Source organism: Tachypleus tridentatus, chromosome 1, assembly GCF_004210375.1.
Source record: "Tachypleus tridentatus isolate NWPU-2018 chromosome 1, ASM421037v1, whole genome shotgun sequence".
In the NCBI taxonomy this organism is placed as follows: Eukaryota; Metazoa; Arthropoda; class Merostomata; order Xiphosura; family Limulidae; genus Tachypleus; species Tachypleus tridentatus.
The window spans coordinates 7,175,951-7,188,203 of NC_134825.1; the positions used below are offsets into that span (position 1 = coordinate 7,175,951).

Below are 12,253 nucleotides of genomic sequence, written 5' to 3' on the forward strand. Positions count from 1 at the left end.
AAAATATAATCCCAAAAATAATCAATATATTTTTCACACAGTCAAGAATGACAGCAAAATAAACTACTCTTAAAGAGCAAAATCGCTACAAAATAAAATAACCATTATATAATTCAACGAAATCTATATACATTGAATATACAAAATATTCTAAAAATTAAAGTGGTAACTGTAAAATTGATTGTTATACTTTTAATGCTTTTTGAGATGGAATTATACTCAATTAACCAATTCATAATATGATGATACATTACCTATAGCCCCCCAGTGGATCAGCGGTATGTCTGCGGACTTACAACGCTAAAAACCGTGTTTCGATACCCGTGGTGGGCAGAGCACAGATAACCCATTGTGTAGCTTTGTGCTTAATTCAAAACAACAACAAAACCATTACCTATACGTTATCGTGGGTAATAATAATAATATATTTACATCTGATATTTAGAAAGAATACAAGTATAATTTAAGGCTTGTATCAGTGATAAAGGACGTTGTTATGCAAACGTGATAAACATTTACTACTGTAATCAGAGGGAAATAATTAGCTCAGATTGGATCCAAATATATATCAAACAATGCGTCATACATATTGAAATCCTTTCTGAAAATTTTATGTGAAATTTCTTTTTAAACATTATTATTACTCAAAATTCATCTTATATTATTGTGCTTACTTAATACAGAGTGTCCCAAAATATGTATACACACTATGAGTGATTATAAATATAATGTTTATTAAGATATATCTGGGTTTTATAATCCACGCTTAAGAAAACAAGTGTAGAATCTTTTGAGTTATCATGAGTGTTCGAACTGATGACCGTTATGCTTCAGGCACTGCTGATAACGCGGACAGATGGAATTGCAAACTTCACCAATCATTTCATTTGGTATTTGGGTGCATTCTCTTTCAATTGCTGCTCTTAGCTCATTGATGTTTATAGGTTTTGTGCTATAAACCTTATATTTCACGTATCCCCATAAAAAAAAAAAAGGTCCAGAGGTGTAAGGTCTGGTGAACGTGAGGGAAATTCAGTGCTACCTCTTCGCCCAATCCATCTGTTTGGCAAAGTTTCGTCAAGATAGGCCCTCATATAACGATGGTAGTGGGAAGGTGCTCCATCTTGCTGGAAATAAAACTCCTCATCTCCAAATTGCTCTCGAATGCGTGGCATGACAGATTCTTGCAGCAAGTTCAGATAAACGAGACCAGTGACCGTGTTTCCGAAAAAAGTAGTCCATTTACGCCCAACGCTGATAATCCACACCACACTGTAACCCCTGGTAAGTTTACGTGGTGTTCAACTGTTCCATGCGGTTTCTGAGGTGCCCAGTAGGTGCAGTTGTGGCGATTAACTGAGCCATTTAACTTAAATGTGGCCTCATCACTCCAGACAATCTTGTTTGAAAACTGTGCATTCTCTGCAGATTTTGCCAGGTACCACTCACAAAATTCAATGTGTTTCAACATGCAATAGACGCTTGATTTTGGGATTCCTGTCTCACGAGCTGTTTGTCGAACAAATTTTCTTGGAGATCGATAAAAACTTTCAAACAGTTCTGCTTCTCGTGTGGGACTGGTGGACGACTGCGGTCTTCCGGAATGCCCTTTATGGATGTCTTGAACAGTTGCATTTGTTTCAAACTTATCTCTTATGCAAGTAATGGTGAGTCGCGTTGGTGGATCTGTTTAAAACTCCTTTCTAAACCATTTTTACACTTACGCTATGTTCTTGCACTTCCAGTAGCACTTTAACATAAATTTCCTTTTCTCAAAGCTCAGTCTTGCTTCTGTTATTACTTCAAATCAGTTGCACCTGTGAAAAAATAAAGTTTGAGTGAGTTATAATCATTCAAACTGTGCATAATTTTTGGGACACCTTGTAGTACTAACTGTTTTGGTCAATTTTAATTTATAAAGCCTATTGCCAGGGGTATAATTACCACATAACGATATACAGTCTACGAATTTACAACGCTAAAATCAGTGGTTTTGATTCCCCTTAGTGGACTCAGCAGGTAGCCCTGTGTAGCTTTGCTCTAAGAAAAACACACACACACATCAAACCATAGAATTCTATCACAGGTTTAAAATTATGTGTTTAAGTGCGTTAGAAACCAGTGAAAGAGTAATAATCGATATTTTACGTGAAAAACCGAAATGTGAATAATAACGTCGGGACACGGACAGGAATTTGGGACCCCTAGATAACAAGGTTCTTTGGAGTTATTTATGTCGATTCTTACAATGTGGGAATTTACAATGTATAAGAAGGTATGTTAACTCTTAGTTAACTGTGTGAAGGGACATATTTTAATGTCTTTAAAATAATTAGTTGTCATTTACAATTTTTATATTTTCGACTTCTCTACCACAAGCAGTCTACAATTATTATAATAGTTAGTAATAGAAGTAATCAACAAAATATTATTGTCTTTTCCTACGTAAATACTGATTATCCTTAAATTTTTGCTCACATTTTTGTTGATAATCTGTAGTTGTCTTGGATGTCCTCTTCTTATTCAAAAAGTAAGGATGCTGTCCACTCCTTCGAGCTTTCACCCCGTCAAGATTTGATTAAGCTAAACATTTGAATGTTTTCAATAGATTTTTCTAAACTATGTACTAGTTTATCTGAAAATGTTATCAATTAGTTGGATATAAAAAAATGCAATACCAACAACTTATTTTGTCTTTTTCTTTCCTTGTGAGTGGACAATAAAATTCCATAATTCTATTGACTTTCTTCTATGACATTATGAACTCTTGCAGATAAATTGGTTTCACGTGGTCATGTTTGTATATTTCATTTCTTAGTTTCGACCATTGTAAATTTCTTTTTTCCTTAATGCCACATCTAAGAAGAGATGTTTTAATTTGCGTTTTTTGCTCTTTAGTGGATTTTTGGGTAATTTAGTATGTTAAAACTCTGATTTTATTATGTTTACGTATTCTCTCTAAATATATGTAGGGAAAAGTAGCTATGTCGTCATGAATTTCTTCCTACTTATTTTTTATGTTATTTTCTTTATGAAATATTAATATCGCCCTTAGTCAAGTAGAATTATAGCAATGTTTAATTTATCATAACTATTCATATCCACACCAGTTGAAGTAACTTTTTGATTAATTAAAGTTTTGAGGACTGTATAGTTCACCATCATCATGGAAATCGATGACAACCACTAATTACTGAATGCATGGTTCGAATTTTAAGTCCCCCGCTGATGTAGGGGTAAGTCTACGGATTTACAACGCTAAAATCAGGGGTTCAATTCCTCTATGTGGACTCAGCAAGTAGCTCGATGTGGCTTTGCTACGAAAAACACACACACTGTCGAATTACGGCCCGGCATGGCCAGGTTGGTTAAGGCGTTCGACTCGTAATCTGAGGGTCGCGGGTTCGAATCCCCGTCGCACAAAACATGCTTGCCCTTTCAGCTGTGGGTGCGTTATAAATTTACGGTCAATCCCACTATTCGCTATTCAAAGAGTAGCCCAAGAGTTGGTGGTGGGTGGTGATGACTAGCTGCTTTCCCTCTAGTCTTACACTGCTAAATTAGGGATGACTAGCGCAGATAGCCCTCGTGTAGCTGTGTGCGAAATTCAAAAACAAACAAACACTCGAATTTTAATGAAAATCATGTTTTAGTTAACCTAAACACGAATATATGAAGTGCGAGAACGTGGTTAACAACACAACTAAAAAACGTAAGAAGTTAAAACTAGCAAATTAATTAATAAGAGAAGTGCTAGAGGTAAAACAGAAATGGAAACATGGTAACTTTTGTTAAAACATTGTTATTCATGTAACAAATAAAAAAACAAGTTTATAAGATTACATTACATTAAGCCTCTCGATTCCATGAAGGAAAATAGGGCCGCAATCGCTTGCGGATTCATTAACAGGCTGGTTTTTTAAGTGAGCAGATTGTTAGCCTACTGCACAACCCCCAACCAGGAGGAGAAACCTGAGCCGTCCCTAATTTAGCAGTGTAAGACTAGAGGGAAGGCAGCTAGCCATCACTACCCAGCGCCAAATCGTGGGCTACTCTTTTACCAACGAATAGTGGGATTGACCGTAACATTATAACACCCCCACGGCTGAAAGGGCGAGCATATTTAGCGCGACTGGGATGCGAACCCGCGCCCTTCGAATTACGAGTCGCACGCCTAACGCGCTCGGCCATGCCGGGCACAGTTTATGAGATTAGCTTAATTAATCGTAAATTGAAAAGTACTAATAATTTTTGTGAAAAAAGACTGAAAAGTATTGACTTGTTAAAAAACTATTTGGTAATAAAACATCGAAAAGTCGGGGTTAGTGATGCGTCAGTAAAGATAATTGAAGTTAATTGGCTACGAGAAAACATTCTAAATTATTGAATTGAGCTTTAATTATAAGTTATTTAGCTAAGTTTATAAGTATACTTTCTTTTATTTCGCTTAATAAGATTCGTGTCTATATCACTTCCAAAGGATCGTAAAGGCCAGAATTACCAGTAGATCGTTCAATGTCCTCAAAGGAAGAACTTTTCAAGTGACATAATAGAAAGTTACGATGAGAGGTATACGATAACCTTCGGGTGAATGGACAGTTTACTGTATGTTTCACTTGTGTATTAGGACCGTTCAAGGGATTTTACAATCCAGGATTGTCGCTGTAGTCGTATTTTATATATTTCAACGGAGAGGTTTCTTTGTGAGAAAAAAAGCTGTTGTTATATAGTGATAAAGTAACATATCTGGAAATTTCGTAAAAATTAGGACTAGAAGTGATCATAAACTGTAGCAAGTGTTATCGAAGAAATAAATAAAGCGGTTATCGTTACATGTAATGGACTTGACACTGGTTTTACAATTTGTTCACATTAAAAATACATTTTTATTTTAATGTATATTTTTAACAATGTTTCATTAATTCTGTGTTATGTAATCAGTTTTTGCGTAATTTGTGGTCTAAACGGCTGTTTGATATATCGTATTCTAGTAGCCATTTTTATTTGTTATTATTTAATGATAATACGTATTATGACAATGGAAATTTTGACTTCATGTGACACGTTATAAAAAAATACAACAATAGTGTTTTTAAATGACAAGCCAGTAGACATCTCGAGGTTTTGACCTTCCCTGTGTTAAATGAAAATGTGTTGTCACATGACAGAGCCAGTTTCCATGGGCAAGTTTTATATTTCCCAGAATCTGATAAGCACGATGTAAAATGCGTTTGTTGTGAAAAAACATCTTGAAAGACGAAAACCAGTTGATGAATTCACCAATCTAATGAAAGGCAGCCAGAAAATATCTAGAAATCAAGTATGAACACCTGTTTTTTCTTTTATGCTAGTATTAAATAAAGATATTTTTTCCCCCATTTTCTATCGCACATTGAATTCGGTCAGTTTATTTCGTTACTTAAACTCAGTCAGTTTGGTTAAATTCAGTATTATTTGCAATTAAGTTGTCAATGCCCGGCATGGCCAGGTGGGTTAAGTCGTTCAATTCGTAATCTGAGGATCGCGGGTTCGAATCCCCGTCGCACCAAACATGCTCGCCCTTTCATTCGTGGGGGCGTTGTCAATTCAACTATTCGTTAGTAAAAGAGTAGCCCAAGAATTGGCGGTGGGTGGTGATGACAAGCTGTCTTCCCTGTAATCTTACACTGTTAAATTAGGGACGGCTAGCGCAGATAGCCCTCGTGTAGCTTTGCGCGGAACTCAACAACAACAAACAAATTTTGGATTCTTGTTTAACACAGATGCATCCAGAACTTTGGTACATGTTGCAAAAAATCACAAAAAATATTGTGAGACCACAACTTTGACTAATAGATACTGTCTTGATTCTGCTGTATTGTGATAGACTATATGTGTTGTGGAGAAGCAAATACTGGGATTTAGTTGGGAAGTGTTGTTCCTTGTTCTAAGAACAAAGATAGTATTCTCTGATCTTTGTTCTTGCATTAGCAACCTTTGAAACGGAAGTATTGTGGATATCATCAGTCAGTTTAGATTTCAACTCTTTACCTGATGTTTATGGGAGACGTATTTTATGTCAGCCAGATTGAGTTCAATAAATTAAACTGCACAAGTTTATGTAACAGAAGAAATAACAGTACCTCCATGTATAGAAGTGGTGTTCCATAATTTACTGTGGAAAACAATTGTCTTAATTCTATGAACATGGTTATAGAGGCCACACGTAAAATGAACTGGTCTCTGTCTAAGAAGCAATAGTTTAAACAGTTACCCGTTTGAGGAAGGGTAAAGTCCTAGTGTTGTTTTGTAATTATACACAATAAGCTATTGAGTGTTACACTGGAATATTAATAGGTGCAGTAACAATAAGAAAAGAAACTGAGGCTACCAGTAATGCTGTGTATGTTACCCTGTGGCAGAAAACAAGTTTGCAAATAGCAATGAATTTGAGATTGTTGGTTGAGGATTGTGAAAACAGTCTGGATCTCAAGCTGCAAAAGTGATGTAGTAACCTGTTGATTGAGTAAGTTGATGTATTTATTTGAATAGGTAGCTGATTCAGTGATGTCGAGAAACCCACTTGTTGAGAAATTTATATGCAAAAACGGCTCGTTTGGGTTGAGAAAATATTTTACATAGAAGAGCGAACAACGTTTCGACCTTCTTCGGTCATCGTCATCATCATTAGTAACAAGGTAGCTGATTGTGTTGAACAACAGTGACTCCCCAAAACGTAGCCACAGGCAACACCCATCAAACTACGTAATTGCTGCACACTATTTTTCCTAGAGTGCCAGAAATGACTAGATAAAGAATGTAGTGTTAAAAAATACATAAGTGGCCCGATACTAGCGCCCGCAGTGACACAGCAGTTTGTCTGCATATTTACAATGCTAGAAACCGGGTTTCGATACCCGTGGTGAGAAGAGTACATATAGTTCATTGTGTAACTTTGTGCTCAACTTTAAACAAACAAATAAGCCTAATACTGATGTCTCATGACAAATATAATAATAATCAGTCTTATTCTATTTATTTCTTACAACATATTACAAATATCTATCACTGAACTGTCGAAATAAAACACATTAAACAGCGAGGGTTATTAATTACTCGAAGCTGATAAATTCTCTTCGTTTCAAAACAATTAATTTGTGGCTATTGTTTTTAAGTATTTCGCCAAGCTATTGAAGGACTATCTGTGCAAGCCGTCCCTAATCTTGAAGACACAAGGGCTAAAGCAGCTAGTTATCATTACCAACTGCCAACTCTTGGGCTACTATTTAGCAACTAATAATAGGACTAATCATCACAGCTAACAAGGTGAGATTACGAGTACCACAACCACCAACCCTAATAAGTGATGAACAATGCTAAAAATATATACATGTAAAAACGGCTGATATAGACAGAAAAAAACTCTATGTAGAGGAGCGAACAACGTTTTGACATTCTTTCTTTATCGTCAGGTTCACAAAGAAAGAAAGAGGTAACTGACCGATAGCTGACCACATGTTTGAAGGCGGTTGTGTAAATAAGCATAGGAGTGTAGAGGGCGTGCTTAGATGTTTGATTCTGGTCATCACGAATGCTAAAAAAATCACGCACGTACATGAATGGGGGAACGGTTCAACCGAATATCCTTTTTCTGTGATGTGGTAAATGAACTGTGTTTGAATAGTTATAGCACAGCCATGTACAGTATTTAACGTTTTCTATATAGTATACATTCTTCTGGTGAAGCATTACTACTTTTTGGCTTGAAAAACTCGCATGCCTTTTAATTTCACAAATTAAAACCCCTCTTTTAAACATTTCGCGTACGGGCTTGGTATTAAATAAAGGTGTGTGTTGAACGCCAAAACTTGACAAAGTATTCAGAAACGATAAAACTTATCAGAGTGACACTATTACAGTAAAGCTGAAGTAATCTCTTTGTTTATATGCAAAACGGCTCGTTTGGGTTGAGAAAATATTTTTCACAGAAGAGCGAACAACGTTTCGACCTTCTTCGGTCATCGTCAGGTTCACAAAGAAAGAGGTAACTGACCGGAAGCTGACCACAAGTTTGAAAGGGGTTGTGTAACTGTGTGTCGAAATGTAGAGGGCGGTATTAGATGTTTGAATATATAATTTTATTTATTTTATTATATTAACATAGGTTTTTTAGGAATATTTATGGTTCCCACACACACAGAATGGGTATATTAAATAATATCACGACAAGTATCTTGATCGAGGTTTGATCGTGTTGTTTCTCGACCTAGTATCGTCCAGTACTTTCCTCTTTATCCCTATATCATGACAGTTAAGAAGGTTTAAAATTCCTATTAGTGGCTTAGCGGTAAGTCTGAAGGCTTATGACGTCAAACATTTAATTTCGCGTGCGAATGCAATAGATCTCTACCATGCAATTCTAACATACTAATTTTGACACCAGAAAATTCGTGAAAAACATGGAAAAATACAAAAGTCCAAAATTTTTGTTTATCAGTATATGTTTGTTGTAGAAAAGTATTCTCATATCGAATTTCGTGCAAATTGGTTGACACAAGGCCAAGTAATTGACAACAAAAAATAATATTATGCTTTATTATTTAACCTTTTTACTTCCTAAAGTAACTAAAAAATGGGTATATCCAAAATGTTTGTATGTACATATATATGTATGTGCATATATGGAACCTGTTAAAAACATTGTTGTGTCAAATCCCACGTAAATTTTCGAAACACGACGGATTAGTTGCAAAAAAATATAAAATTATGCCTTTGTTTGGCATATTGTCGTCCATATAATTACTAAAAATGGGCATGCCCATCAGTTAAGCTTCCCAATGTGTGTGATCCGTAAAAAAATATTTGTGTACCAAATTTTATTGAAATTGAAAAAAATATGGCGAGTAATCGACCAAACCAATCATTATTATTTTTATGCTTTTTTTTCATAAGCTCTGACCCCCCCTCCCAAAAGGACTCAGGATCAGTTAATCCAGTTTTTTTTGTATGTTAGTGTGTTGGGTACATGGAATTTTATATTTATGTCAATTTTCACCTTGATTTCTTTAAAAATGATCGTACAAGAGCCTAAAATAAACAATTTTTTGACTGTTTGTTCTTTGGCCTCATAAACTCTTTAAAAAGGCCTGATTACAAAAATAGCAAAGGTACTTAATTGTATCAAGTTTCAAGTCAGTCTGTTGAGAAACGAAGGAAAAGTCGTTAATTTGAATATGTTTGGAAGAAAAAGAAAGAAAGGAGAAAAATAAACTTTAGAAAACCATTATATTTTTCTGCGGAGGTATAACTGATTCGGGAGAAGTATTCTTTCTGTTTATGTGTCACGTATCTTACATTACACAAGCTATGTCAGACGTCATTATATGAAAATGTACCTTTGTTAATCGAGAGGAAATAGTTACTGATAGTGTAACTGTAAGAACACGATAAAATTATTAAATGATTAAAATATGACATTTTGCTCACATGACTGGCCTAGTCAGAAAGTCTGCGAACTGATAACGCTAAATTTAGAGTTTTAGTATCGTGATGAACGCAATATAAATAGCCAATTGTGTACCATAGCGTTTAACCAACGAACTTTGATATGAGCAATAACAGATAGTATTAGGTGCATTCAATTGTTTATAACTGTGTATTTGATTTTTGTACTTGTTTTGTATGTAACATACGTGATTATGAGGCCTCTTCAAGAGGTTTGTAAATAAATAAAAAAACAACAAAACAAACAAATTGTATATCTAGCCTAAAATATGGAAAGCTGAACAGCGTACGTTATTGTTTGTTATATTTGTAACAATAACACCGTCAGGAAACTGGTAATGCTTTGTTACTGTAAGTTATCTATAAACGCACTTTTTTTTTAAATATGTTATTACAGCATCTACAGTTATTCATAATACACTGTATGTGTGGTTTGCTTTTCATATTACGAACGTTTATTAAGACTAATTTTTATATCCATTTTAACTAATGTCATTAATCATAAGAGGAAACACGAGTTAGCATACATAATGGAGTAAGTTTCACTAAACGTTGAGAAATCCTGGTAATTTCCTGTTAGTGAGTGTTAGTGTTCATTGGACAGGAAGTCGAAATGCAGTAGTGGAGTGTTACTAGTTCTAGTCTACATAAATCCTAAGGATATTAATTTGAAGCTTTATAAAGTTTAGTTTTGACTTGTTTATTAATATTTTTCGACGATTTCTTTTAGTGTACAAAATATAGCCAAATTTTAACTATTTTTGAATGTATGAAATAAATTTAGTAAACGTGTAACAAAATAGTGAGTGACACCGAAAAAAGACCAGATATTGCGGTACTGTTAGACATAAAGATAGTGCAGCATCTGCTAAGAATGGCTAGGTAAGTATAAATAACATTATATTTCTTATTTTAAAGCTTATTAAACTGATTGCTTTTTATTTTGTAGACTAGTAATGTCTTGAAAAACATCTCTGTTACATGTATACGTACATATACCGTATTACCGTTAATTGTCAACTTATTCTCACAGCTGATAACATTTGTGGTGATAGCGTTCGAATGCGCATAAGATAACAGACGAAATTTCAACGCTAATATTAAACTAGTCAAATGCCAAGAAAAATCAAATAAGGGTACAAAGTTGAATGTTTACACTCACAGCATTTTAACTTTTACTGCTTTTCATTGTCAGTTGTAGGAAGACAGTTACCTTTAACTTTCTTCAAGTGAAAATGAAATTATCTTAATATTCGTGCTAAATAAACTCACAACCTCCACCATTACAAAAAATATATTAAATATAACTCAACTGAACGCTACCACAGATATTATTCACTGTGACAATAAGTTGACAACATGGTGAGATAACCAACGACAATGTTATAATTTATTCATTAATATTTTACAGTGCTTATTCAATTGTCTATTAACAGTTAATGTAAACAGTAATCGAACACTATTTAATTATTTATTTATTAGACCCGCCATGGCTAGGTGGGTTAAGACGTTCGACTCGTAATCTGAGGGTCGCGGGTTCGAATTCCCGTTGCACCAAACATGCTCGCCCTTTCAGCCATGGGAGCGTTATAAAGTTACGATCAATCTCACTATTCGTTGATGAAAGAGTAGCCTCAGAGTTGGCGGTGGGTGATAATGACTCGCTGCTTTCCCTTTAGTCTTACACTGCTAAATTAGGGAGGGTTTGTTTGTTTTGGAATTTCGCACAAAGCTACTCGAGGGCTATCTGTGCTAGCCGTCCCTAATTTAGCAGTGTAAGACTAAAGGGAAGGCAGCTAGTAATCACCATCCACCGCCAACTCTTGGGCTACTCTTTTACCAACGAATAGTGGGATTGACCGTCACATTATAACGCCCCCACGACTGAAAGGGCGAGTATGTTTGGCGCGACGGAGATGCGAACCCGCGACCCTCAGATTACGAGTCGCACGCCTTATCACGCTTGGCCATGCCGGGCCATTAGGGACGGCTAGGGCAGATAGCTCTCATGTAGCTTTGCGCGAAATTAAAAAAAAAAAAATACTAAGCGGAAAATCACGTTGATGTGTTGATTGTATTGCTAATTTCGCTTGTTTCATATTCTAAAATTTTCGTATTGAGGAATATTCTACTACCTTCGTGTACTGATTCATAGGCCCGGCATGGCCAGGTGGGTTAAGACACTCGACTCGTAATCTGAGGGTCGCGTGTTCGAATCTCCGTCGTACCAAGTATGCTCGCCCTTTCAGCCGTGGGGGCGTTATAATGGTACGGCCAATCCCACTATTCGTTGGTGAAAGAGTAGCCTAAGAGTTGGCGGTGCAAGGTGATGACTAGCTGTCATCCCTCTAGTCTTACACTGCTAAATGATGGACGGGTAGCGCAGACAGCCTTCGTGTAGCTTTGCGCGAAATTAAAAAACAACAACAAAAAACAATACTGGTTTATAGCTCAAATAGCTGTTAACCAATTAATTCAAATCTGCTACATCAACATATAAAAAAATTAATTTGTGAAAGATTCCAAACGTTTAATCTGTCCGGCGTCTATGCGGTTTCGACCTTTACGACAAAATGTACCAGTGTACAAAGTAGATAACATGATTTGTTTTTTACCTTATGGTATTTGTGGCCGTGAATATGTAAGGCAAACAACCACTCCTTCACATCTAAGGATTAACCTACATTGGTAGCAAAGTAATAAGGGTTTTCCTCATTCAATTGAAATAAGACCTTTTAATAAACATTCGTTTAATAATGTAAATATTGCT

At 35.5% G+C, this 12,253-nt stretch overlaps 1 protein-coding gene across 7 annotated transcripts in view; it reads left to right on the top strand.

Moving 5' to 3' along the window:
- The first annotated feature begins 7,620 nt into the window (after positions 1-7,620).
- LOC143236655 (short transient receptor potential channel 6-like) overlaps positions 7,621-12,253 on the top strand; it is an 88,651-nt gene continuing 84,018 nt past the window's right edge. For 2 of the 7 annotated variants that reach the window (XM_076475076.1, XM_076475125.1), the window contains exon 1: positions 7,621-7,640. In XM_076475076.1, coding sequence (XP_076331191.1) covers positions 7,636-7,640 — 5 coding nt within the window. In that variant the 5' untranslated portion in view covers positions 7,621-7,635. Of the gene's footprint in view, positions 7,641-7,910; positions 8,024-9,690; positions 9,835-9,953; positions 10,366-12,253 lie in introns of those variants that run through there. The other 5 variants (XM_076475290.1, XM_076475373.1, XM_076475198.1 and 2 more) reach the window with 4 other exon arrangements.